The following is a 27,075-nucleotide window of genomic DNA, read 5'->3' on the forward strand; positions in this document are numbered from 1 at the left end:
GTGCTTTATGCTCTTTGCATAAAAGATGTCTTATAAAAGGTCTATAAAAAATTTGGGTAAATTCTAGGTGTTGGGGGAGAATAGTGATTATGATAACATCTGCATTTATTGAGTGCTTCTTGTGACTAGTATTAAACTCACGATAAAAATATCTCATTAGGACCTCTGTGTCTGCCGATCTCAATATTGTAGCACTATTCAGTTGTACATGGGCTCTGTTGACAGTTTGTTTATAGTCATGAACTGTAATGAGTATAACTATAATGACTAGATTCATTATATCATTTTTTTCTACTTTGGTGGTTTTGCAATTTTCCCTATGACCCTCACAAAAAAAAAAAAAAAGAAGAAGAAAGAAAGAAAGAAAGAAGGAAATAAATAAAGAAGCTAGGTTAGCTTCATTAACCCAAATAACGCCTCAGCTCAAATATCAAATATAAAGGGGAAGATTTAGGGGCCCGTACCCCACACCATGGCCCTTACTCTCCCTGAGTTCAGTGCTAACCCATTTCACACCCAGGCTGCTGAGGCCCAGAGGGGGTCAGCGCCTTGCTCAGGGGGTTGAACCCTGCCTCACTGGCCAGGCTTCAGTTCTTTCCAGTGCAACCCGCAGCTCCACTGCTCTCCACCTGCCCATCCTGGAGGCCCTGGGGTGCCTACTGTTCCATCCTCCTGGCTGTGGGGTATACCGATAGCTCAAATTCAAGAAGAAGAAAAAAGGGGTCCTGTGCAGTAGCCTAGTGACTAAAATCCTTGCCTTGCATGTGCTGGGATCCCATATGGGTGCTGGTTTGTGTCCCGGCTGACTTTTTCCCATCCAGCTCCCCCTGCTGTGGCCTGGGAAAGCAGTGGAGGATGGTCCAAAGCCTTGGGACCCTGCACCTACATGGGAGACCCGGAGGAAGCTCCTGGCTTCAGATGGGCTCAGCTCCAGCTGTTATGGCCACTTGGAGAATGAACCAGTAGGCAGAAGACCTTTCTCTTTTCTCTGTAAATCTGACTTTCCAATAAAAATAAATAAATACATCTTAAAGAAAGATAGATAGAAACAGAGAAATCCTAAAAGCACTTAAGCCTGCACACGTGAGAGAAACCTTCACCATGACCCTGATGGCTCATGGCTGTCTTTGTCACTCAGAGTATCCTCAAAGGTACTTGTGCATAATCATGTATGTGCACACGCCTGCAAGTTGGCAGGTGACCTGGCAAACTTTGAGGGTAACTAACTCTGATTTCCAGATGGGTCACAACCTCTCCATAAGGTTTGGCGTAAGGCCCATTTTACAGAGCAGAAAAACAAGACCGAGGGTGCGCCAAGTGACCAGCACCGGTGTATGCCAAGACCAGAGTGCCAAGACCAACCGGCTGGCCTTCCAGAGCTGTACCCCTCCATCGCGTCAGCAAGGGCCCTGCTGGAATCTGATTTTCCTGTGAAAAGCGTCCCTGGGGAGGCCAGGCTGGGTCTCCTCAATTCCTCTCTGGGGCGCACGGTTGTGGACGACAGCGGCAGCGTTTCTTTTTCTTGAAGCAAAACTCTTGGACTGTTTGAATCCCATCTGCCTGGACCAAACCGAACAGAAGCCGAATTGTCCCATCTGTTGCCAAAAAACATCCTCACAGACTTCAAAGCGTCCGGCCCTCAGGAGGGGGGAGACCCGCAGGGGGTGGGCGGAGGGGGAAAGCTCAGAGCCCCCTCGACCTCCCCCCGCAGCCCTCCCGGGGCCCCAGGGGCCCTGCAGTCATCCCAGCTAACTTCTCTCGGCCTCGGGAGCTGCTCCCGAGCCCCCTCCTCCACACGTCTGAGCGCACAACCCCAGGCCCAGCTTCCGTTTGAAGTGGATGTGCTGTTCGCAGAGGTGCGAGCGGATTAGAGGAAGCGGCGCCCCTCGCGCCGGCCCTGCGCCGCGGTCGCCGCTGTCGGGTGTTAATGGCATCCCGGGCCTTTGCCACAGGGATCCTTCCCCAAAGCCTATCCCAGGACGCTCAATGAAAGCGGTTGTGTGGGTCCTGGAAGCAAACACTGGCCAGGAGCTCAGCGTCGGGGCCCGTTTCGGGTTCTGGTTCGGTGTCTGGCTGCAGAGATGCCCGTCTCTTTGAGGTGGCGAAGGGAAGGAGGAAGTGGATCCGAGAGTACCCAGCCGGGTGCCAGTGGCCTGGGGCACTCTGCCATCCTGCATCATCTGCTTGCCGTTCTCTGTTGGCCTAAAAATGAGCAGGGTCCTGTGCCTGACACCCCTGGCAGCAGCACGAGTTCGGGTGATGCGCAGCAAGTTAAACTGCTGCATGGGGATCTGCCAGTTGAAGTCCCAGCTAATCGGCTTCCCATCCAGCGCTCTGCTCACGCAGCCTGGTGGCAGCAGGAGAGGTTCCTGTGCTTGAGTTTTTGCACCTCACGTGGGAGACCCGGATAGAGTTCCTGGCTCCTTGCCTTAGCCTGGCATAGCTCTGGCTGTCTGCAGGCCTATGGGGAGTGAACCAGCAGAAAGAACTCCATCCTTGGAGGATAATAATAAAAAGTAAAATGTTAAGATCCCATCTCCTGGGGGGGGGGGGGACAGGTATTATAAAGATCAGCAATGTATTTTTGTGAGTATTGTGAATGGCTGGGTATAATTAGGTATCTGCTTTTAGAATGACTGTGGTAGCTTCACAGTTCAGAAACACATGCATGGCCCGGCAGCGTGGCCTAGCGGCTAAAGTCCTCGCCTTGAACGCCCCGGGATCCCATGTGGGCGCCGGTTCTGGTCCCGGCAGCTCCACTTCCCATCCAGCTCCCTGCTTGTGGCCTGGGAAAGCAGTTGAGGACGGCCCAAAGCCTTGGGACCCAGCACCCACGTGGGAAAACCCGGAGGAGGTTCCTGGTTCCCGGCTTCGGATTGGCGCGCACCGGCCGTTGCAGCTCACTTGGGGAGTGAAACATCGGACGGAAGATCTTCTCTCTGTCTCTCCTCCTCTCTGTATATCTGACTTTGTAATAAAAATAAATCTTAAAAAAAAAAAAAAAAAGAAACACATGCACACAGGGATACTTAACCCGCGCCAATTTAGCTCCAAATCACGAGTGCCATGAAGGCAGGCACTGTATGTAACTTGCATCCTGTTGTGTGTGTGCAAAGATCATTCAAAGAAGTGCCATATGATACTGCTGGCCCATGTTTGGTTTGGTCCTGTAAGAACCCTCATGTAAAGCTTTTTCTTTTCTTTCTTTTTAAAAAGAATTTATTGATTTTACTTGAAAGTTACAGAGAGAGAGAGGGAGAGACAGAGAGATCTTCCATCTGCTGGTTCACTCCCTAACTGGCCACAATGGCCCTAGCTGAGCCGATCCAAGTCAGGAACAAGGAATTTCTTCCGGGTTTCCCAAGCGAGTACAGGGGCTCAAGGGCTTGAGCCATTCTCGGCTGCTTTCCCAGGAGGTTAGCAGGGAGTTGGATGGCAAGTGGAGCAGCCAGGGCTTGAACTGTGGCACATATGGAATGCAGGCAGAGGATTAGCTGCTATACCATGTCACTGGTCCCTATTTTTTTTTTTCTTATTCAAGATGGCAGTTCTTCATTTAGCCTTTGTTCTCTTGAGAAACTTATGTTTGTCTAAAAGCAAAAAATGTGACTGACAGTATTTTATGGATTATCTTATGAGATGGATAATGGTCTGCCAGTTTACAAGGTTGTAGAGTTTAAATAATTAGAGCAGAGCATGAGCAAACCCAGCCTAATCCAATTGCCTAATTGGGAAGTGGACGGTCATTTGTGTTCCTAGCAGCAGAGCGTGCAGTTCCCGGGTTACTTGAATCTTTTTTCTGTAATGTCCAGCAGCAGTGGCAGAGTTAAGCGACTGAGCCTGAAGCTGGTGGTACCAGCAGTGATTATGAAGACTGTGGGCACTGCGTAGGACACGTTGGAGTGTTTGGAACTCAGCATCCTCTGTGTGCCAAAGCCCAAGCTTCCTCAAGAACTCACTGCCAACCCTCATGGGGTCACTGCGATTCCTGCCACTAAGACCTGGCCACACAGAGCTCTCCAGTAGCATGCCAGCACAGCTGAAAGATAACCTTTCCTCCATGAGTGAGGATGAGTTTAGCTGGACATCAGTGTGAGGGGGTGGAAGGAGCTGTTCTGTGGCCTTTCCAACAAGACAGACATTGTCCCAACCTTGCCATTGCCTGTCAATCCTTTACTCCCCTCGGGCCCCTAAAGATCTTTAAAGTGCTCAGGGCCCTGATGATGGTGCTCAGTGCTGCTACTAACATTCCTTTTTCTTGCTCTTTTGTTTCAATGTCTGCTTTCTTTCCCTTGCGCACTCCCTGCCGCCTGGTTGTGGGGGTCAAGCTATAATTAGTTTATATATGAAGTGGAATTCACCGTGGGTCTTTTGGCGTTAGACTCAAATGGGCTTTGATGTCTGGCCGGAGCTTTGATCCTAGACCTTCGAATGGTGGTCATCACCCCAACTCAAAGGACTGCCCTGACTTCTCTTTCTCCTTTTTGGAGACAGCTCTCCCGATTACATCATTCATGTCTGTTTGGCCATAAACGCTGTGAGGCATCATGGCGTTGCTTTCCGCTACAGCGAGATGTGCAGTGGCTGGGCCTTGCTTTGCCTGGCTGCAGCAGGAGGACCGGTGCCGCTGGACCAGACTTTGGTAGAAGCACAGTCAGATTTTGGTGCCTAGGAGCTGTCTGAGCATGCGATCTGAGGGGCCCTTCCTGGCTCCACCCAGGATGTTTCTTTAAGCATAAGCTACCCATGTGGGATATACTCAGCCAAGACCCCTTTTCATGCTGGTCACTTTGACTTGCTCTGCAGGCCCACCGGCTCTTGAATCCACACCTTGTGTGGATTATCCGCTTTTCTGAGAAGGCAGAAGCCTCCAGGGGGCAGCAGAACTGGGGCTGAACGGTACCAGAAAGGAGCCAAGTAGCACCAAGGTGCGGGTGGGGGTGGGGTGAAGGGCCAGCACCTGCTTTAAAAAAGAAAAGGGAAAGAAAAAGCCGCAGGGGGAAGCAGGAGGTTTGCGGGTGGAGAATTACTCTCAACAGGCCGAAGACCTGCGACCCCAAAGCATCAGAGTGCCAATGAATTTGCATGTGGCCGGTGGTTACAGAATAGGGGCAACCCAGCCGGTCACATTTAGTCTGGAGAACGTTAGGAATTTTCCTGGAAAAATAATTAGAGCATTGGGGTCCTTGCTTCTAACGTTACTTGACAGCGCTGGTTAGTTTTAATTGGCGGGTGAACGAACAGCATTATTTATGAATGTGTAATGGATACTCTGGGAAGTATAACCCTTTTTCTTATTCGTGACCGTGTTACTGGCAGACCCATCTGACTGCATTTGTTTTAATATTTGAACTTGCTGGGGACACTTTTTCATGGAGAAGTACAAACCGATTTGGCAAATGGCTTGCTTTGGAATAACGAGCTGGCTCTGAGTGGCACTTGATGGGGGCTGGGTGGGAAGGAGGGGAGGTTGGAGACTTGTCTGTCTGCTTAGCAAGATTTATTAGTAGTGTGTAAAAACATGTTCCAGCCCTCCCACCGCCCCCCACTATATAAATATAGCTCCTGATAGGTGACACAGCACAGGCCACAGTAGACTCCACCCAGCCAGGAGGAATTTAATTGAGAACTGAGAATGCCAAGATAGATGCTGGTGTGGAGCTCAGTAGCATGAGACCAATGACAGAGCACACAGTCCAGTGTGGCCTTTGGCAGCTGGGTGATCAGTCTTCAGGGCCTTTCTAAAATAAAGGAGGAGAATCAGTTCCTGGCTGAGGTCGCTGGAAGCGTAGGTGACTCATATAAAATAGACGTTGTTTGCCAGGGAACACCTGAACCGTGATTCCATTATAGATCTAATGTAGAACCTTGTTAATTAGGAATCAAGGTGGGACTTAAAATTCCTTTCTTGTCTGTGGGGGGCAATAGCTGGGAGAAGAGCAATGGGTGGCAGGGGGGCTGGGGGTGTGTGTGTTAGGTAAGGGTGACTTAATTCTATTTGTAGTAGAGATTAAATGGGTCCTATTAGGTTTAAAAGTCAGTTCAAAAGTATGTTAATGAAAAAACAATTTGCAACCAAGCTCCATTTTCTCTAGTTTCTCTCTAGCAATTATCAGTCGGTCGCTGGGCTGCTGAATATGATGATAATAAGATAGTATTAAAATAATCCTTGTCTTAGCGTTTCTCATGTAGCTGGGGTGGGGGAGAAGAGAAACACCTGCGCACAGAGTCGCGCGTGGAACTGAGAGGGAAAGCGGGGAGAACACCCTGAGGCGGAATTCCTAGCAACTGTAGTAAGCAGCTGGGCCAAGCTGCGAGTCGCAAATCAGGTAGGACGCTTGGCAGGGTCCCTCGGCCACAGTGGTGATTCGTGCAGGTTCTGAGGCCGCGAGAGGCACTGCCTTGCAAAGTGGCCACGGTCCCGTTCCACAAAGAGCCAGCTCGTGGCACTCCCCGGCCCGCTGCCACTGAAATTCTACGTGACCGTGTCGCAAACAGAACTGATGATACCACAAATGATACTGGGGGCGGGGGAGGCATACACTGGGCATCCCCTTGGAGCAAGGAATAAAAGGCCACAACTCCTCTACCTGGGTGCCGCCCCGCCCACACCGCACCCCACGTCTCCTGCCTGCTCTACCGCAGATTTCTTACAACAGGCAGACCGCCAGGAGCTCCATTTCCCCGCTGGAAAAGTGACGCAGTCGAGAAGACAAAACCTTGCATGCATGTTATTCAGGGCCGGAATGGGATTCAAATCCACGCTGTCTCTTTTCCAGAGTCAGAGCTGTTTTTGAAGACAGACTAAACAATAAAAACTCAAAACAAAAACCCAAAGCGCGCACGCACGCACGCGCACTCACAAAATCTGGGGCTTGCAAAGGCACGGGTGCGATCGTCGGCCCTACAAGCGACGTCTCCCTTGCCTTATTTTAAATACCCGGCGGAGTGAGACATCCTCGAAAAAATGTAAAACAGCAATCACCCGTACAGCCCGGCGTTTTTAGAACAGTGCGTTGTGCTCTGGAGTGCTTTGCCTTTGCAAAGCGGAGTCTGGGACAGCCAAGCCCGCAGGAACGGCCCCAGAAGACACTTGGCAGCACCACTTTAGCGCTCGCCCAAGGTGGATGCTACCCTACTCGGAGCCGCGCGCGTGTGAGCAAAGAGTTAAGGGTGTGCACTGAAACTTGGCGAATTGGGAAAGTTCTCTGCGGAGCCCTAGGCGGACCTTGCCCGCGAGGCAGGCGGTAACAGGACGCCGGAGCCCGAGGCGCTCACCCCCTCTGAGCGAGCGAAAGGAACCAATAAGGAAGGAGGGAAAACCCGGGTGCTGTAAAACCCGAAACTGGGGGCTCGGAGGCCGGCGGGAGCAGAGGGGGTGGGGACGGGGCGGGGAGGGAGGCGGGCCGAGAGCGCCCGCGGCGCGCCCGACGGCGGGGCAAGCCTGGCGGGCGGGCTGGGGAGGCGGGCGCCGGGCCGCCGCGCGTGACGTAGCGCCGGGCAGGGCGTTATCAGTTGCGGGGCCGCGGGGAGGGACGCGCGGCGACGGAGGACGGCGCCGCCCGGGCAGGGTGCGCTGCAGCCAGTGGCTCGGCCGCGAGTCCCGAGCGCTCGCAGCCTCCGCGCCTGGCGCCGAGCCCCGCGGCAGGGCGGCGGCGGCGGCGGCATGAGCGGGCGTCGGCAGCCCTAGCATCCCGCTCCTCCGGCACCGCCTGCGGTGACGGGTGCTCCCTGAGCCGGGGTAGGGGCCATGAAGCCGAATCCGGTCGGGCCGGCGAGGGAGCTGGAGCCGCAGGCGCCGGGCCGGGGCGAGCAGCGCGCGGTGGAGCCCGAGGGGCGCTGGCGAGACAAGGGCGAGGTGGACACGGAGCGGCAGCGCACCCGGGAGCGGCAGGAGGCCACGCTGGCTGGGCTGGCGGAGCTGGAGTACCTGCGCCAGCGCCAGGAGCTGCTGGTTCGGGGCGCCCTGCACGAGGCCGGGGCTGCCGCGCCCCGCGCCGGGGAGCTCTCGGAAGAGGCGGCGCAGCGCAGCCGCCTGGAGGAGAAGTTCTTGGAGGAGAACATCTTGCTGCTGCGGAAGCAGTTGGTAGGTCGCACCTAAGGTGGGACGTGACTCTGCCTGCCGGTCCGGCAGGTGGCCGGGGGGTGGGTGCGAAGTGGCCCGAGTCTTGGGAGATTTTTGATGTTGTGGGCTCCTCGCCTGAACCCCTCATCCTGCGTGTGTCTGCGGCGCGTGGGTGTCGTTGCCCACGCGCCCCAGGAGGATCCCCGCTTTGTGTCAGGTGAGGGGCTGGGGACCTAACCGGGAGGGGGCGGCCAATCTTTCCTTTAGCATTGGGGGTTCTTGGGAGTCGCCCGGTTCCAACCCTGGCTCTTTAGTTAGAATGAGTTCCCCCTCTTGGCAGCCCCCTCTTAAAATACCACGGCCTTTGGAGCTCTTCTTAGTTTCGTCTGCTCCCGCCCAGAGGGGCGCCGGAGCCGAGGAGGGGCTTGTGCCGTGGTCAACTCTCCAAGGAGCCGAAGCGCCGCAGGCAGCAGGGCCCCTCCCGGGGCTCCCCCGCGCTGCACGCCTTGCTCTCTCCTGCCTGGTGCTTCATTTCAAATAGAAGCCCTTTGTACAAAGGCGCTCAAACTAGATGCAAACGATGGAAATGGGGCTGGAGAAAGAGGCGTCTTCTCCCCCCACCCCTTTCATTTTTTTGTATTGTGTTCACTCTGATTAGAAGTGGAGGTGGGAGAGGATGGGACCTGCCCGGGGAACCTGATTGGGTTTCTGTCAACGTCTCAGCCACACTGTGCTGTCTCCATCCATGGGGTGGGGTGGGGTGGGGGGGGTAGACCAACTTTGCACCTTCGGGTATGGAGGAGCAGTTTTTCACCCCGCCTGGGTATATAATGGCGGCAGCTTTGTTTCAGTGACCTCAGAATGTAGTTTTGGAAACAGCAGAAGATCCCTATCTGACCGTCGTGTGATACCATCTGAGAGTAGCCACATGCCAGAGAATGGCCCTCTCCCAAGAACGTGGCACGGCCGTGCGCTTGTCCTGTGTTTTCTTGTGTTTCTTTTCAGATGATGCATGTTGGGCTTCAGAGTGCCTTGGTCTGCTCCATTTTTCCTGAAAAAGAGAAATTCTTTTAGCACGCAGGCATGTGGCTTAGGTCTCCAGGCTTTTTAAGTCAAAGGGACGGGCGTGAGGAGTAGATACTTGTGAGGGCCGCTTTTATTTGTAGGGCCATCTGCTGTAGTTTGGGCACTGCCTCGTTTTCTGTTTGGTTTGGCATTTTTCTGAGGGTTTGTGTGTGTGATAACAGGGCAGATTTGTACGTTAACACAGGTTTGTGCGAGCCCTCTCTTCGTGCCTGGTCCTTTACGTTTTGTGTGTGGCCTTGTCCGCCAGCAACTTTGTCTCCCCGGATCAGGAGATTACGCGTGATGCATTCCTGCTGTCTGCGGGCGGGGAGCAGGACAGCGTGCGGGAAGCATTCCAGTCTGCGGTGCTAGCTTCCTTTGGAGACCTGGCATCCTGATTGGAACCAGATGCCTTTTGAGTTCTTGAGCTTCGGCCAGCAGCAGGCACCACTAGGTGGCAGTGTGAGTTAGCCCAAGCGATCTGTCACCTTTGGAAACCCTAGCCGCGTTCACCTCTTGATGGGCCTTCCCTGGGGGGGTGTTGGATTCTAGCAGCTCAGATTATACTTGGCACTAGCTATTAGTATTCGTTTCTCACTTTCAAAGGCTGTAAGATTGATTAAACCCCACAAAGCAACTAATAGAAAACAAAACTGCAGGCCAAGACTTTTGGCTTCAAAAATCTCACCTAAGTAAGAGTATAACGTATTGTAGGTAATCTGTGACTTTGACTTCAAATTCAAGAGTCTACTGTGAGGCACTGTCTTTTTTTTTTCTTTTTCTTAAACTGGCTACACACAAGCCAATTTAAAGTTCCAATGTATTTTTCTTGTCCCTACCTATAAAAAGTCTTTGTGCATGTTGGTTAAGACCACAAAGAAGTCTTGTTAGATGAAGAGAATTTACATTGCCACCATGTGGGAAAGAAGCATACGGCTTACTCTTGCATTCTTAGAAGGTTTTATTTGAGGTCGAAATCAAGGCATCTAGTCCCAGCAAACTTTGGGTTTTGGAAGGCTGAGTGAGCTCTTTGGATGGGTCGCTTGGATAGTTGAAACAAACTTTCTGGCCTTTTGTCCCCAGAGAGCGTTCACACATCTTCCTTTCCCTGTGTCTTCCTCGACAGAACTGTTTGAGGAGAAGAGATGCTGGCTTGCTGAATCAGCTGCAGGAACTCGACAAGCAGATCAGCGACCTGAGACTGGATGTGGAGAAGACGGCAGAGGAGCACGGAGAGACGGACAGCCGGCCCAGCTCGGGTGCGGGTTTGAGCGCTGGACCCAGCTCTGCTTCCACAGTTCCCGGTGGCTAACCTCCCCAGACCTGGGAGGGTGACAGTTTGCTGTTCAGTGCAGAGAGTATGAAGAACGGAGCCTGCCAGTCAGTGGCATGACAGGAAAACCAAGTCAGGCAGGGAAGGTGTAATAACAAAATCAATCTGAGTCTCTGGAGTTTAAACCTGAAAGTGGGCCCAACCTGGTAGCCTAGTGGTTAAAGTCCTCACTTTGCATGAGCCAGGATCCCATATGTGTAGCAGCCCTGCTTCTCATCCAGCTCCCTGCTTGTGGCCTAAGAAAGCAATAGAGGATGGCTCAAAGCCTTGGGACCCTGAACCCGCATGGGAGACCCAAAAGAAGCTGCTGGCTCCTGGTTTCAGATCAGCTCAGCTCCAGCTGTTTCAGCCACTTAGGGAGTGAATCGGCAGATGGAAGATCTTTCTTTCTGTCTCTCTTCCTTTCTGTATATCTACCTTTCCAATAAAAATAAATAATCTTAAAAAAAAAGTGAAAGCTTCTGTTCAGATTTCTGGAGTAATGCTTAGAAATTTGAGAATCTTAAAACTGGCTAGAAAATTAGTCACACTTAAACTTCTGTTTTTTTCTTTCTTTTCTTTTAAGCCATTTGACTCCTTAAATTTATTTTCCTCTCAGAGTTGCTCCTTCTGAAATACTAATGTGAAGTTGAGGCTTTGATGGAACTAAGTCTCTTGCCCATCTTTAAGGGTGGGGTCCAAGAGGCAGGTTAATACAGGGTGGACTGTAACTTTCTGAAATGTCCCCATAGTTACTGTTCTTTGCCTTAGGGTTGTTTGACACCAAATTGCAAAGTCAAGACACTCAAACCAAACGGGTGAGAGTGCTCCCCCACAGGCACAGACGGCCTCCCTTTGCTGCCTAAGCTGCCGTGTTTATTGTGCCTTCATATGATCTTCGTCCCAATGCTTTTTACTTTCAGGATTTTATGAGCTGAGTGACGGGGCCTCTGGATCCCTTTCCAATTCCTCTAACTCCGTCTTCAGTGAGTGTTTATCCACTTGTCATCCCAGCACCTGCTTTTGCAGCCCCTTGGAGGCGACCTTGACCATCTCAGATGGTTGTCCCAAGTCGACAGGTAAGGAACTTTTCCACCAAACTTTTGCATGGATAGAAAAAGGCAGAACTGCTAGGGGGTCAAGGTCCTTCAAAGACTCTAGCTTCAGTCTTGCTAGAAAAACAAACAGCAAACGGTCCTCGGTTTGTTGCCATTAGTGGCATGGTTGCCTGTAGGACCTAGATCTTCAATGAGGTGATCATCCAGAACCATTTCAATACTGCATTATACTCTGGTAGTCTCATGCTGTTTATCTGCAAAAATTCTGTCCCCATGGCCTAGGTCTTGAGAGCTCAGTTCCCTGAGCCTTTGGTGTTAGTTGAACTTGTTTGCAGTTTGAAAGACTGTGGAAGCATTTTCCATCTTCCTTTTGCCATTCAAAGCTGAAGCTCACCTAAGTTAAGTATATCCGTCAGCTGGGCTGAGGCTTGTACTTTTGTCAACCGTGGCGGCTCCATGTTCCCCAGAGTGCCCGCAGGGTGAAAGCTCTTGTACAAAGTCGATGGGCTGTAATCCCGTATAACCTGTATGCCATTAGGTCCCACTTGGGGCTCTGTGTGCAGTGACCTTCAGAGGTGATCATGCTGTTGTTGGTATTGGCAGCGCCTCTGCACTTCCATGGCTCTGGGTTCCTGGGTGCCCCGGTACAGTGATCTCCTTTGAGTCCGCCCGGCAGTCCTGTAGGACGCATGTGTTGTTAGCTCTTTTCATGTATTGAAAGGGTAGGGAGTTATTTCAGGCTGTGCAGCTCTTAAGTGGTAGAGGCAAGATGGAAGCTCAGGTCTGATGTCCAGGCCTCTGTTTCTGTGCTGCCTAGGAAAGGATTAGCCATTTTGTCATGGGCTCTTCACCTGCCGAATGATAAGTGTTGTTGCCAAAACTTGGCACCCTTTCCTTCATCCCTATGTACTGATTCCTTGCAAGAGCGAGAAGAAATGGAGGTAGTTGCTGTAAGTGCTGGCATAAAGCATTGCACTCTTGGCTTGTTTGTGCCCTCCACTGAGGGATCAGGCTGATTTGTTCAGACCAGGCAAAGGAAACATCGAGCAGCTGAAGTTGCTAATTGGCATTTGTCTTTGTCCAGTGTGTTGTCAGAAACGCTCATCTGGGGGGACGCAGAACTGTATTATCTAGAGTGTCTGGGCCTCAAGTTCATTGGTGACTGCACCTGCCCCTTCACTCTGCAGATCTGGTTTCAGAGGGAAAATTTATAAACCTATTAAAGACACTTTGGCACAGGCTTTTCTGGAAGACAGATTCCTGTTCTCCCAAATGACAGCCTCCTATAATTGGAACACTTGTTGCCGTGGGCCTTGAGGACTGAAATGTCTGTTTTATTCAACTCTAAATTGGGAAAAGGGATGAATGGCTGTGAAATGGGGTGATGGCAAATGTGGCTTTTAGAAAGGCAGAAAGGCAGGGTGGAGGGAGGAGGGTTGGGAGGGTGTTAGCTGGAGGGGGTCCCACTTAGGCTGGTAGTAGGAGGTCGAGCTGGTAGAGAAATTGCACTTTTGTTTTTATTATAATCTTGTCTGTACACATAAATCGTACCATCTCTTCATCTAGATGGGTTTTATTTTCCTTGAGACTGAAAGTTACCGTTTTATCATTGGGCCTTTCCCTTAAACAGTTATCACACAATCTGGCATGTAGTCAGTTCTCAATGTTTGAATGGAGGACAAATTAGTGATAAATTCAACTTTGATTTTGTCTGCTAACCATAGGTCGTTAAAACATGGTATTTAAAATATTCACTGAGATAAACCATCAAAAGCTTCTAGATGAGAAAGGTAGCCTGCTCTCATTATACTTCGCCATGGACGTTTTTGAAATGTGGGAAGTTTGTCCATTAATACTCTTCGAAGCTTTTAAGATCTCATCAAGACTTCCTTGCCCCACTCAAATCTGCTGTGCTTTATCCTTCGGTGTCCCACTGAAAATACTGGCTGATTATTACTTAAATTGCATTAATCTTTATTGGGATTTGACCAGTTTTTCTGGGCTTTGCATTGACAGTTCTATTTGATTTGTAACCAAAGGAAGAGAGTTATGCCACAGCGCTTGCCCCAAGGAATGAAGTTTTAAAAGAAGACACACAGTGGGAAGGGAACCCACACAAAATGTAATTTATTTCGATTCTTTCAAAGAGAAACCAAGAGAAAAAGTGACTAGAATGACTTAGGAAGCACATTTTCCCTGAGTGTAAATGCTGTAGGTGTTGAAAAGTCAGGGCCATAGGAAGTGACGAAGGAGGTGGGTGTTACGCGCTCTGCGCTCATACTGAGGTGCTGCTGTCCCAACAGTGGCATGCTGTATCACACACAATTCTTCTCATACACACACCTGCTGAGACAATACTCCGGTGTCATATCCATCATTGAACTCTCATATGTTTTTTCTGGCACTCATTAGTTGGGCAGCATTCTTACTGCTTGGACGTTCTTCCTCCAGAGCCTGTCACACATCGTTAGCAAATGTTTCTGCATTCAGGAGTAGCTGACATGGTAGAGCTGGGGGGATACGTATCCTCTGACATGCTCTGTGCTGATGACTCCTGGCAGAACCTGCCCAAAGAGTCAGGCTGCATGGCGCTGCCCCCTTGGTTGCTTCAGCGTGTCCCTTTAACTGTTTTTCAGATCTCCTAAGACGGCTGGACTGTAAAGAGGCCCAGCGTGATGACCAGGCCTCGGGGGCTGGGGGCCGTCCCCCCTGCACACTACACTTTAACGTCCTTGATGTCATTGCAGATGTACACCCCAAGTACCAGTGTGATCTGGTGTCTAAAAACGGCAGCGACGTGTATCGCTACCCTAGCCCGCTGCACGCGGTGGCCGTGCAGAGTCCCATGTTCCTCTGCCTCACGGGCGGCCCTCTGAAGGACGAGGAGCGACTCAGCGGGAACCACCCTGTCGCAGCTGGGACCCCCGGTGTGGGGTCCGACCCGGAGGCCATCAAGACTGACAGTTCCCTGCCATCTCCCGGCAGCTCATGGCCTACCCCCCATCCCTCCTCCAGCAAGAAGATGGACGGCTACATTCTGAGCCTGGTCCAGAAGAAGACACACCCCGTGAGGACCAACAAGCCCCGAACCAGTGTGAACGCGGACCCCATGAAAGGGCTGCTGAGGAACGCCAGTGTGTGTGTGAGGGTGGCAGGAGGTGTTGCCCACCCGGGCAGCGGGGCCAACCTCAAGAATCCCAAGCAGACCTGTGTGCCCGCTGGTGGGATACCCTCTCTGGACAGTGGACCATTCCCCGCACCCAAGCAGTGGGCCAAAGAATCAAAGGTGGAACAGCTGGAAAGCAAGCGGCCGCCCCTGCCTGAGGGCAGCTTGCCTGGCACTGCCTCTTCAGAGCTTCAGAGCAAACACCTGGCCAAAACGGCCAAGCCGGCCCCTCCGGAGCCTGCATGGTGTCCCCCCGCAGGGTCCGGGGAGCCCCTGAAGGATGCCGCCACCGCTGGGGTGCACATCCCGGCCACCTCGCCACTAGACAGTCCTCCCAGGAGCGCAGCACCCCTGCTGGAGAACAAAATGCCCCAGCCCACGAAGAAGGCGTCCCAGAAAAACAGCCTGCAGGCCGGGCCTCCTCCGGCCACCGCCGCCGCTGCTGCCCCTCCGCTGCTGACCCCTGCCTTCCCGGTGGAGGACAGGCCGAGTCTGGATTTCAAAAGTGAGGGCTCCTCTTCCCAAAGCCTCGAGGAGGGGCACCTGGTGAAGGCTCAGTTCATCCCCGGGCAGCAGGCGGGCGGCAGGCCGCAACGGGCCCACCGGAACGCGGGTGTGGCCAGGGGCGCCACCCTGAGGGCCCGCGGCCTGGCCTCGCAGGGACTGGAGGGCGGGCTGCCCACGGTCAGGGAGAAAACCCGGGCGGCCGGCAAGAAGTGCCGCTTCCCCGACGACTTGGATACAAATAAGAGACTCAAGAAAGCCACCAGCAAGGGGAGGAAGAGCGTGGGTGGCGTGGGGCAGCCCGACAGCGGCCTGCCCGCTAGGCCCGTGGGCGGGGGCGCCGGCCACAGGGCGGGCACCAGGGCGCACGGCCACGGCCACGGCCGGGAGGCAGTGGTGGCCAAACCTAAGCACAAGCGAACCGACTACCGACGGTGGAAGTCCTCGGCAGAGATCTCCTACGAAGAGGCCCTGCGCAGGGCCCGGCGGGGTCGTCGGGAGCCGGTGGGCGCCTACCCCTCGCCCGCCGTGCTGTCCTATGCCAGCCCTTACGCCTACGTGGCCAGCGACTCCGAGTACTCGGCCGAGTGTGAGTCGCTGTTCCACTCCACCGTGGTGGACACGAGCGAGGACGAGCAGAGCAACTATACCACCAACTGCTTCGGGGACAGCGAGTCGAGCGTGAGCGAGGGCGACTTCGTGGGCGAGAGCTCCACCACCAGCGACTCGGAGGAAAGCGGCGCCCTCATCTGGTCCCAGTTTGTCCAGACCCTGCCCCTGCAGACGGTGGCGGCCTCGGACCTCCGCCACAACCCCACCAAGGCCTTTGTCAAAATTAAGGCTTCCCATAACCTCAAGAAGAAAATCCTCCGCTTTCGATCGGGCTCTTTGAAACTGATGACCACGGTGTGATCCATGAAAGGCATGGGTGTTGAGCCAGTGGCTTCTCAGCTCCCTCCCCCACCCTACTGATGGAGGAAAAAAAACAAAAATAAAAACAGAAGGTGTCTGAAATTTTGTGTACCTTTAGGGAGTGCTTTCATGAAAGCTAAAACCCAGGTGGATTGTGTCTCCTCCTCCTGGCGTGTAGACACTAGTGCCTTTAACGGAAGGTGAAGGGTGTGTTGTTGGTTAGACGTGAATCTTCAGGTGTTTAGCGGTGGTGATAGTGAAGGAGTTGTGTGGTGTCCCGTTGATTTAGTTTCATCATTTCAGAGCATCTGTCAGGGTAGGTGGAAGCTTGGCCGTACCGGTTTTCTCAGTAGAGATGGAAGCTTTTGTTCTGGAGGAGGTTGGGAGGATGAAGTTGGAGGCCGCCCGTTTTGCGTCTGGCTGTCCGGCTGGGGGGCAGGCACCCACCTACAGGTGTGTGAAGTCCGTAACGAGAGACAGCCATCATTTGCTGGCCTGTGGTGGAACCAGGTAATGTTTCTCAGTTCTCTCCCCATTCCATTTTGGTGTCTGAACTGATCTGTGTCCTGCACTCAGGATTTACAGACGGTGTTCAAGTCCGGAGCTGACAAGCTCGTCAGGGAGGTTGTAATACCTCGTGAGGATTCACAGCAGCTCTTGCCACACTTGGTGCCTGAGCCCCTGGTTGCAGTAACCTCTCCTGGGGCTGCTGCCCCCATGTTTTCGATGCCTTTCTCCCCCCACCCTACTTTGTATTCCATCAGACCATTTGTCCCTCGAAGGGCTTGCCTTTGGGATGGAATTTTACCCTTGGGCACAGAGAAATCACTGTTACAGAAATAACTCGGACGTGCCTCCAAGCCTCGAGTTGCTCACAGAGCACTCTGCTGCCTAAGCATTAGCCTAGACATATTCGTGCAATCCAGCCCAGGTTGGACCACTGACCCTATTTGAAAGGGCTTTTTTTTTTTAAGAAAAATATGTGTATATATTATATACATATATATATATATAAATTTTGGTAAACAGTGTTGTGTAAAATTGCTTTTTTTATACCAGTATATGCATGTTTTGAGCATGAGTAGTATTTGTTTTGATATCCCTGTTAATGTTAAATGGCTGTATGATATAAACAGTATGTGTTTTTATATATCCTTGTGTAAATTTAATATAACACATTACATGCTGTAATAAATGGTTTGTTTTACTGCTGTTACTTTTGTTATTTGGGTATAAAGCCAGATGTTTCTGCCTTTCGATCCTGGGTTGATCACGGTGATGCCTGTGTGATTTATATTAGGACTAGCCTGTGTTGGAATAGGATTGGCCCTGCAGAAGGTAGGTTTTCAATCTTCTTAGAATGGATGATGAATAGCCAAATGAGGAAACGTAAACCAGTACCTACGAATAGTAAAACACATTTAGTTTTAAGGTACATCTTACAAATATTTAAAATATTTAAAAAATATTTCCAGAGAGAACACTTCCCTCCCATTTTGTTTTGTTTTGTTTTGTTTTTGTTATAGAAAAGTACCAGCATCTGAGAAGGTTGGAAAGGATAGGGTGGTAGGTCTGTCAGGATGGCCAAGCAGCCTAAGGATAGGGTGGTAGGTCTGTCAGGATGGCCAAGCAGCCTAAGGATGGGGTGGTAGGTCTGTCAGGATGGCCAAGCAGCCTAAGGATGGGGTGGTAGGTCTGTCAGGATGGCCAAGCAGCCTAAGGATGGGGTGGTAGGTCTGTCAGGATGGCCAAGCAGCCTAAGGATGGGGTGGTAGGTCTGTCAGGATGGCCAAGCAGCCTAAGGATGGGGTGGTAGGTCTGTCAGGATGGCCAAGCAGCCTAAGGATGGGGTGGTAGGTCTGTCAGGATGGCCAAGCAGCCTAAGGATGGGGTGGTAGGTCTGTCAGGATGGCCAAGCAGCCTAAGGATGGGGTGGTAGGCAGCAGTACAGCCGCTGCGTCTAGTGTTGATTCTGTTTGCCTGGGCGCTTACGGCGAGCTGTCAGGTGAACCACATTGCTGGTTTTGGGGATACACATCCTGCCAAGCCTGCTCTCCCCTGTCACACACTGGTACACTACTTTAAGCTTCAGGCATCCTGATACCTGGTCCCTAAAAATTTAAGCATGTATTTCCTGTGAATAGGAAGAGTTCGTGTTCCCAGGAAACATGAGAACACCTCAGGAAACCTATTCACCCTAAGAGTATAAGATAATCAAGTACTTATTTTTAGATTCAAAATTTCTAATTTGTTTCAGAAGTTTGTTAGTCAGCAGCTCCTCCTCTCTCCTTGGGCCCAACGAGGATTCAGTCAGGATTATGCATTGCACTTGTTTGTAGCTTTCCAGTCTCACATTTTCAAAAGAAATTACATTGGCTATAAAAAAGAATTGTGCTTTAATTGAGAGTCAAAAGGGAGAGAGAGAGAAGTGCCATCTGCTGGTTCAGTCCCTGAATGCCCACAAGCCTCCGCTGGGTGTGGCCTGGAGCAGGGATCCCACGCAGTCCAGGCATGCCTGTGAGTCCTTGCTGGAAGCCTTCTAGGGTTCAACTGGCAGGAAGTTGAAGTCCGTGGCCAGAGCCGGGAACTGGGCTCAGGCACTCTACTATGGGAAACTGTGACCACTAGGCTCAATGTGATTCCCTGACCCTGGCTACTTACTGATTTATTTTGAACTGTTTCTATTAGGAGGCTCAGAGACTGAGCTCTTACCTGCTCGTTCACTCCAGTGCCAGTGACAGCCAGGGCTGAGCCAGGCAGAAGGTGGGAGCTCTCAATAGTCACAAGTTTCCCAAAGGTACCAGCGGTTGGAACCTTCACCCGTTACCTCCCTGGGGGCACTTTATAGGAAAGTGGAATTGGGAATGGAGCTAGAGATGAAACCTAGGCTCCCAATAAAGGACACAAACACCTCAACCATTGTCTTCACAGCCCCGCCACCTGCCCATCCCTGACCTTGAGTCATGCTGAAGAGAGTTTCCTAGACTTGGCTGTTTCCCTTTGTCACCCTTTAGCATCTTGTGTAAACTCCGTGGCTTCGTGAGACTCAGGTTAAAAATTCTTGGCCAGATTTTCTTGTTGATGTGTGCACATTTTGTTGACTCATTGAATTTAAGAGTGATCCAGCCCTTGATTCAGTTGATTGTCATAGATTGCTTCATTAAAAAAAAACATTGTCCTTGCAAATAATAATTGTTACGTGGGTGATTCACTGATGCTGTGTGGATATATCCTGTTCCTCAGCCAATTCTACTTCATTCCTTTAGCTTGTATTACTGATCCTTGCTTGCATTATTGTGTTGGAGCATAAAATGGCAGTTTTCTGAATATTTTTCCTTTAACCTCTTATTAGCTGACATTCTTATAAAAGTTGTGTTTTTTTGTTTGCTTCCTGTTTATTTTGAATGTCGTTATGGACTCATGAACTTGTATTTATTTAATATTGCAGAGACCAGCCCATGCCAACCCTGATCAGTGGGAGGATACATTTTACAAGGAAACTGTAGAGCTGGGTCATACTTCTAACCTTTATTATGAAATGTATTCAGGTTAAACAACTTTTTTTTTTTTTTTTAAAGATTTATTCATTTTATTACAGCCAGATATACACAGAGGAGAGACAGAGAGGAAGATCTTCCGTCCGATGATTCACTCCCCAAGTGAGCCGCAACGGGCCGGTGCGCGCCGATCCGATGCCGGGAACCAGGAACCTCTTCCGGGTCTCCCACGCGGGTGCAGTGTCCCAACGCATTGGGCCGTCCTCAACTGCCCTCCCAGGCCACAAGCAGGGAGCTGGATGGGAAGTGGAGCTGCCGGGATCAGAACCGGCGCCCATATGGGATCCCGGGGCTTTCAAGGCGAGGACTTTAGCCGCTAGGCCACGCCGCCGGGCCCTAAACAACTTTTTTCTATTTATCTCTTTTGAGAATCAGAGAGGCAGCAAGAGAGGAACTTTTCAGCGGGCTCATTTTCCAAACGCCTGCAGTGGCCTGGGTGGGTCAGGTTGCTGGCAGCGGCTTGGGACTCGCCCGGGCCTCCCACGGGGGTCATTCCCACCCCATGACGAGTGCCATCATTGCAGGAAGCTGGAGTTAGAATCAGGGCTGAGCACTTTGTTTGAAATGGGAGACTTAACTGCTAGGCTATGTGCCCAGCCCCCAAACTAATTTTTCAAATGCTAAGTTGCAGATGTTCAATTTTAATATGACAAATTCCCCATAACTATTTTCGATTCTGTCTTGGAAATGTTTCTTCTCTCCTGTGCTTTATACATCTCTTACCCCTAGCATGGCTTTTTTCTTGGGAATGAAACAAATTATTTCCCCACGGCTTTTAAAGGTCATTTCCTTTAAGCAAGACAGCTTTTTCAGTAAGACATCTTATTCACAAGACGCCTCAGATATCTTCATTTCTTCAAAATGTCATAGAATCGCTCATCTTTTAACATTCGTATGTTTTATGTGCAACTTGGCTTCGACCAGAATTTCTTTGACTGCTGACTCCGCGTAAGCCATGCACCAAACAGAGCGTGAGCTCCTCATCTTTTCCAAGGCTCTGATCTGATCAGGGTCCAGCCATGAAGTTTATTGTGTGAGGCAACTGTGAGCAGCAGTCGGTTCTTGAATCGGTTCCAAGTTATTCTCAATGAGCATTATTCTCAGAAGCAGACACTTTTTGAAAACTAGCTTCTGTGTAATTACATTTGAGTTGACAACAAGTAAAATAAGAGAAGTGTGAAAAGCAGGATTTTCAAAGAACCCCGGGTTTATCCTCCTCCCAGTCCATTGCCGGACTTCCCTGTAGCGAACACCACTGTACTTGGAAAATGGGGTCTTGTTCTTTCTTTCAATGACAAAATAGCTAGTATTGTGGTTACAAACAAAAGAGCTCCTTAAAATATTTGCCTTTATTTTAAAAATTACAAATGCTCCTTGTAAAGAGAAAATAATATATCCAAACAGTATGCAAAGTCTAAGAATTCTTACCCATCATTCCTCCCTAAATCCTCCTTTTCAGTAACTTCTCTCTGCAGCTCTGTGTTCTGTTGTATGCACATACAACATGTAGCCTCTGTGTTTCTTGTTAAGACTCTCCAGCTGTGTGCGTTAGGCACTTTGCCTCCCTCACTTCACGAGCCCCTGTGGCAGTACTGTTCTCCACTCTTTGGTGTTCCAAATGTCTCCCCGACAAAGAAAAAGGCATATGGCTTCAAGGCACTATTTCTTCCTTCTTAGAAACATCCTAATATTTAGCATCAAAGTGTTACACATTTGCACATTGAATATCTTTCTAGTTTCTCCGTGTGTTTGGTTCTTTTGTGTGCTGAGCTCACTTTGTGCAGGCCGTTGTCAAGGCAGTTGTGGGAGGTTTGCTTAAGGATTTTGACATGCAAAAGAAATTTTGTGTACCTTCTGCCAGATGCCTCAGGGATATTTCCAGGTCGGACCACCTTTGAAGTTAGCCGCTTCAAGGTTCTCTCGATAGATAGTAAGTTCAAAAACAAATCTTAGATCTGCTTCTGACAAGGCCTTTCCCAAAGGATCTTAACTTCCTGATTAAAAAAAAATGTATTTATTTTTATTGGAAAGGATATATGCAGAGAGAAGGAGATACAGAGAGAAACACCTTCTGCCTGTTGGTTCAGTCTGAAGCCAGGAACTTCTTCTGGGTCTCCCACATGGATGCAGCATCCCAAGGCTTTAGGCCATCCTCAACTGCTTTCCCTGGCCACAAGCAGGGAGCTGGATGGGAAGTGGAGCACCCAGGATACAAACTGGTGCCCATATGGGATCCTGGTATGTGCAACGTGAGGACTTTAGCCGCTAGGCTACTATGTTGGGCCCAACTTCCTGATTTTCATCCTGCACTACCAAATAAGTTTTTCACATGGAATCCAGCCATTTAGTGACCATGGGACTATGGGGATGTGTCAGTCCCAGATGCTACCCAGTAAAGCCAAATCCTTGGCCCTGACTGAGTGTCAAAACCCGAAGCCTTGGTTAAGGGACCCTCCCCCTACTTTCAGGGGTGTCCTACAGTACACAGTTAAGAGTCAGCTGTCATTTCTAAGTGTTTATGCAATGACAAGATCAGATTTTCATGTTCAGCACATGGCTGGAAACAAACCATGGAGCCATTCATTGCTTTTCCAGTAAGTTGGGTCTTCTGCCTCTGCACCTTTTTCATACAGTTTTGTTAAGGTGAAGTTGAAGAGCCACGAAATGCACACATTCCAAATGTATGGTCTGAGAAGTCTGACCTGTGAGCATGCCAATGAACGCCTGCAGTCAGCATGACTACCGTCTCCCCACTCGCAATAGTTTCCCTGAGACACTTTGCAATCCATCCCCTCCTCTGCGCCCTCTCTAATCAACCCCTTCTCTGCTTTCTGCTGCGATCGATTATCTAGTATTTTCTAAAATTTTATATAGATGAGATAAAACTATCTATATTTTGGTCTGTTTTATTCAACGTGATTTTTTAGATCCATCCATGTTATTCCATTTGCGAATAGTTTATTTTGTTGCATTGCTGAGTTGCATTCCCATATATAGTTTTTTTTTTTTTTGCTGATGGGCAATTATGTTTTTTTTCTAGTTTGAAGCTGCTCCAATTAAAGCCGTCATGCATATTCACGCATGTTCATGTGTAGGTCTTCGTGTAGTCACATGTCTTGGTTTCTGTTGGATAAACATTTGGAGGTGTGAAGTGCTTGGTAGCTCATGTGGTCTTAATTTGCATTTCCCTGATGGACTAACACTGTTGATTGTATTGTCACGTACATATTGATGTCTGTGTATGTGCATGAGCGGCAGGTGGCAACTTGACTCACTTTGCCACAGTGTTGGCCTGGTTCAGTCACCTTTCTACTTCTTTTAGGTCATAGGATAGGTGTTCTGGCTAGGACTTCTCTGCCTATCTGAATCTGCCAAAGCATTTTCTTCTATGATGCTTCTTTGTAGGGGTTTTATGGTTTTTCATTTCTTGCATAGTTCAGTGACCTCTTTCTGGACATGACCCGAGCTGGGGTAGATGCCCAGTCCTTCCGGTTGTATCCGGTAGTCCAGCAGTACTTGTTGAGATGGCTTTCCCGCGCGCACTCCCACTTTGTTAGAACACCAGTCAGTCTCTCCATGGATTCTCTTCTGCTGATACATCTGTGTCTTGCTTCGTCACCAACACCAAACTGCAGATTTCTGTGGTGTTGCAGAAAGTCTTGAAATTAGTAGGGCAAATCCTCCGCACTGACTCTGCGCTTTTCCTCCCCGTTTTATAATTCCTTTGACTGTTCTGCGTCCTTTGCATCATCATGCATGATTTAGAGCTAGGTTGCCAATATCTGCAAAGACAAACCTACTGACATTTTACTCTTGTCTCAGCAAATATAGATCACTAAATGGATATTGGCATCTTTACCAAATGAGGGGTTGGTGTTGCGGCTCAGTGGGTTGAGCCGCCTCTTGAGACACTGGCATCCTATAGTAAAGTGTTGGTTTGAATCCTGGCTCTGCTTCCAGTCCAGCTTCCCGCTAAGGTACCTGGGAAGGGAGCAGGTGACAGCCCAAGTACTTGACACCGTTCTGCATGTGGGAGACCCGGATGGAGTTCCTGGCTCCTGGCTTTGACTTTGGCGTAGCTTAGTCTTGGCTCCTGCAGTCATTTGAGGAAGGAAGGTGAGTGTGGAGCTCTTTCTCTGTCTCTCATTCTCTCTGTAATTCTGCCTTTCAAATTGAAAGAAACAAATCCTCTTTTATGAAGACTTTTTTTTTCTTTTATTGGAAAGGCAGATATACAGAGATGGGGAGAAACAGAAAGATCTTCCATCTGCTGGTTCACTCTCTAAGTGGCTGCAACAGCCAGAGCTGAGCTGATCCAAAGCCAGGAGCCAGGAGCTTTTTCTGGGTCTCCCACATGGGTACAGGGTCCCAAGACTTTGGACCAGCCTCAACTGCTTTCCCCGGCCACAAGCAGGGAGCAGGACAGGAAGTGGAGCACCTGGGATACAAACCGGCACCCATATGGGATCCTGGCATGTGCAAGGTGAGGACTTTAGCCACTAGGTAACCACTCCGGCCCAATAATTAAATTTTAACACTATTTCAAATAAAAATAAATAAATCTTTATTCACTGTCTTTTTTAGTTTTAAAGTTTCCAAATGGATTTTTTTATTAGTAAAACGGTTTCTATTTTTCTACCCATATTTTCATCTTTTTATTCATTCCAAATGTGTTTGTCTTGATCTTAAGGATCATAGTTGCAATAACTCTGCTTCAAGTCTTTCTTCGGCAGTTTCAACATCTGTGTCATTTTGGGGTTGATGTCTGTTGATTGCTTCTCCCTTGAGAATTGTTCACATTTTCTGCTCTTCAGTTGTTACATGATTTTGGATTGTATCCTAGCCCTTGTCCGTGGATGGTTCTGAGTTCTTGGGAGCACGCTGACGTGTTTGCTTTAGCAGGTCATCGACCCAGGTGGGCTCTAAGTTCAGGCAGCTTTCCATGAGTGGTGCTTCCAGGCCCAGTTCAGCGACGGGATGGCACAGTGCTGCTTTGTGACATGCGCAGTTCGGGGCTGCAGCTGAGACTTGCAGGTGGTTCAGCTCTTAGATCCGCTCGCCAAGGCTTTGCTGTGTTGGTTCATGTCTTTCTGTTGCAGAATTAGAGGGCCTCTTTCCTCCCTGTTATTTCTTCACGCCACCACGCATCCTCTGGCCCTAAGACTCAAGATTTCCTGGTCTCCTGTCCAGAAAAGAATGTTCCCTTGGAATGTTAGCTACTTCGTGGACATGTTATTCCTGTAAGTGGGGCTAACTTCAGAAAAAGGAAGTGGCAAAAGAAAAGGGACATTCACCCATCTTTCTGAGTCCAGCTGCTTTTGTGCTTTGCGCAGTTCTCAGGCAACTAACTCCTGCCCTGGCCCCAGGTTTTGTTTGCTTGTTTGTTTGTTTGTGTTTCAGCTGTTACCAGCAGGAGTGACAGGTTGCAGTGGGCTCACATTGTCCCGGCAGAGCCATAACTCCGCTGGCCCCTGTCGGGTTCCTCCTCTAAAACACACACACAGGCTTCCTGGGTTCTGATTTTAAAATCTGATACAATGGGAAAAGTTGTTACAAGCAAGAAAATCCCTTTTCGGTGTTGAAGAGGGTTTATTTAACATGGGCTAAGTAACTTTTATTTTACTTTTTTTTTCCAGGCGCAAACCTTTAATTTGGAAGGTAGGGGAGAGCTTGATAATTATTTGTTCCTATACCGTCCTTTCTTTGGAAACTAAGGGGAAAAAAATTACATTCCTGCACACATGCGTATGGCCTACACTGCTTAAGAGTGCCTTTTGTTTGCTTGGGAATCACTTTGTTCGGTTTCAAGCCTGTTACTTTTAATTATTTACCTGATCATCTTATCCCTGACTGTAACATCAGTACAATACATGTTTATGCTTTTGAAATGGTTATTTACTTCTTGGCCCGCTGTGGGTTTTTGGAGCTGTTACAAGCTATCTGTTAAGCAGAAGGACTAACAGCGTGGAGCCCAAGGCTGATACGGAGAATTATTTTAATCCAAGGACTGCTGCCCAGGTAAATAACTGCTTTGGAATTATGGCTGGAGCCATGGGTGACAAATTCATTTTTATGTTTGACTACAAGAGATACAGATTTCTATGGTTACCAAAGTAAAAAAGGTGTTTTTAAATATCACTCATTTAGATAGCTGTTATGTTTTAAAGGAAATGTTGTAAATGTAAGATTTCTAAAAAGATTTATTTATTTATTTATTTATTTAGTGTAGCGAAGGAGAGACTGGAATAGAAAGATCTTCCACCTGCCGGTTCACTTCTTCAATGGCCAGAGTGGGGCCTTTCTGAAGCCAGGAGCCAGGAGCTTCTTCTGGGTCTCCCACATGGGTTCAAGGTCCCTAGTCCTTGGGCTATCCTGGACTGTTTTTCCCAAGTACATCAGCTGGATCAAAAGTGGAGCAAGTGGGACATGAGCCAGTGCCCAAATGGGACGCTTGTGGCATGGGCAGAGGCTTTAATCTATAATGCCAGGGTGCCAGCCCTCATAAATATAAGATTTTAAAGTTTCAGGTAGGAGAGTTTCATTGGGAAACTGGAATTAATGAGCAAAATTATGATGGTCAGAGAATGAATTTGGTTCCTGGTAAACAAGCACAAAGTTGATTTGTTTATCAACTTCTTCTACAAAATGAATTGAACTTTACCCTAAGGCAGTCTGGCACAGAGGCACTCTTGGCCTTAAGAGTTTCTTTCCAAACTGTATTCTTTCTCAAAAGGAGACAGGTCCTACATTTCTGCCTTTTAGTGGGTTATGGTGTGGAATTTCTCGTGTGACACTAACCCAGACTGTGAAACGAGAGGTTGAAATGTTAAAGATTGAGGAAAGCTTTCTTGTAAGAAATTGCAAATAATCTTTGTTACAAATATTACATAACTGTGTTATAGGAAAAAAAGCACAGGGCCTGGTGTGGTAGCCTAGTGGCTAATGTCCTTACTTTGCAAGTACCAGGATCCCATATGGGTGCTGGTTTGTGTCCTGGCGGCCCTACTTCCCATCCAGCTCCCTGCTTGTGGCCTGGAAAACAGTCAAGGATGGCCTAATGCCTTGGGACCCTGCACCCAAGTGGGGGACCTGGAGGAGGTTCTTGGCTCCTGGTTTCGGATCGACTCAGCTGAAGCCATTGCGGCCACTTAGGGAATGAATCAGTACATGAAAGATCTTCTCTGTCTCTCCTCCTCTCTGTATATCTGCCTTTCCAATAAAAATAAACAGCTCTTTAAAAAAAATATAATGGCCTAAATAAAATATGTATCCTCGATAACAGAGGCTGTTATTCTGACTTTTGGCTTGGATTCATTTGACTCAGAGATTTCAGGGGAGGACTTGGGCAGGCCACGAGCTGACATTGGTGATCACGTGGCCAGTCTGTCATGTCCCAGTATGCTCATGGAGACACCGAAGGCACAGGTGACCTGCTT

General features: G+C 49.5%; 1 protein-coding gene across 2 annotated transcripts; it reads left to right on the forward strand.

Annotated features, from left to right (window-relative positions):
• Nucleotides 1–7,663: 7,663 nt before the first annotated feature.
• Nucleotides 7,664–16,151, forward strand: DACT1 (dishevelled binding antagonist of beta catenin 1). 2 transcript variants are annotated; one of them, XM_004597610.2, is made up of 4 exons: nt 7,664–8,086; nt 10,257–10,389; nt 11,366–11,521; nt 14,137–16,151. In XM_004597610.2, exons 1-4 carry the CDS (start codon nt 7,751–7,753, stop codon nt 16,080–16,082), a joined length of 2,571 nt encoding a protein of 856 aa, XP_004597667.2. In that variant the 5' UTR covers nt 7,664–7,750; the 3' UTR covers nt 16,083–16,151. The 2 variants fall into 2 exon arrangements, with proteins under 2 accessions (XP_004597667.2, XP_004597669.2); XM_004597612.2 differs by having other exon boundaries at nt 14,248–16,151.
• Nucleotides 16,152–27,075: the final 10,924 nt, after the last annotated feature.

The sequence above is a fragment of the Ochotona princeps genome, chromosome 6, assembly GCF_030435755.1.
Source record: "Ochotona princeps isolate mOchPri1 chromosome 6, mOchPri1.hap1, whole genome shotgun sequence".
Classification (NCBI taxonomy): Eukaryota; Metazoa; Chordata; class Mammalia; order Lagomorpha; family Ochotonidae; genus Ochotona; species Ochotona princeps.

What these genes read in the sequence shown, in the direction of transcription:
- DACT1 (XM_004597610.2), top strand. Translation starts at nt 7,751, where the DNA reads ATGAAGCCGAATCCGGTCGGGCCGGCGAGGGAGCTGGAGCCGCAGGCG. An exon ending in TGCTGCTGCGGAAGCAGTTG is followed by an intron (nt 8,087 to 10,256) that starts GTAGGTCGCACC and finishes CTTCCTCGACAG; the next exon opens with AACTGTTTGAGGAGAAGAGA. An exon ending in TGGTTGTCCCAAGTCGACAG is followed by an intron (nt 11,522 to 14,136) that starts GTAAGGAACTTT and finishes ACTGTTTTTCAG; the next exon opens with ATCTCCTAAGACGGCTGGAC.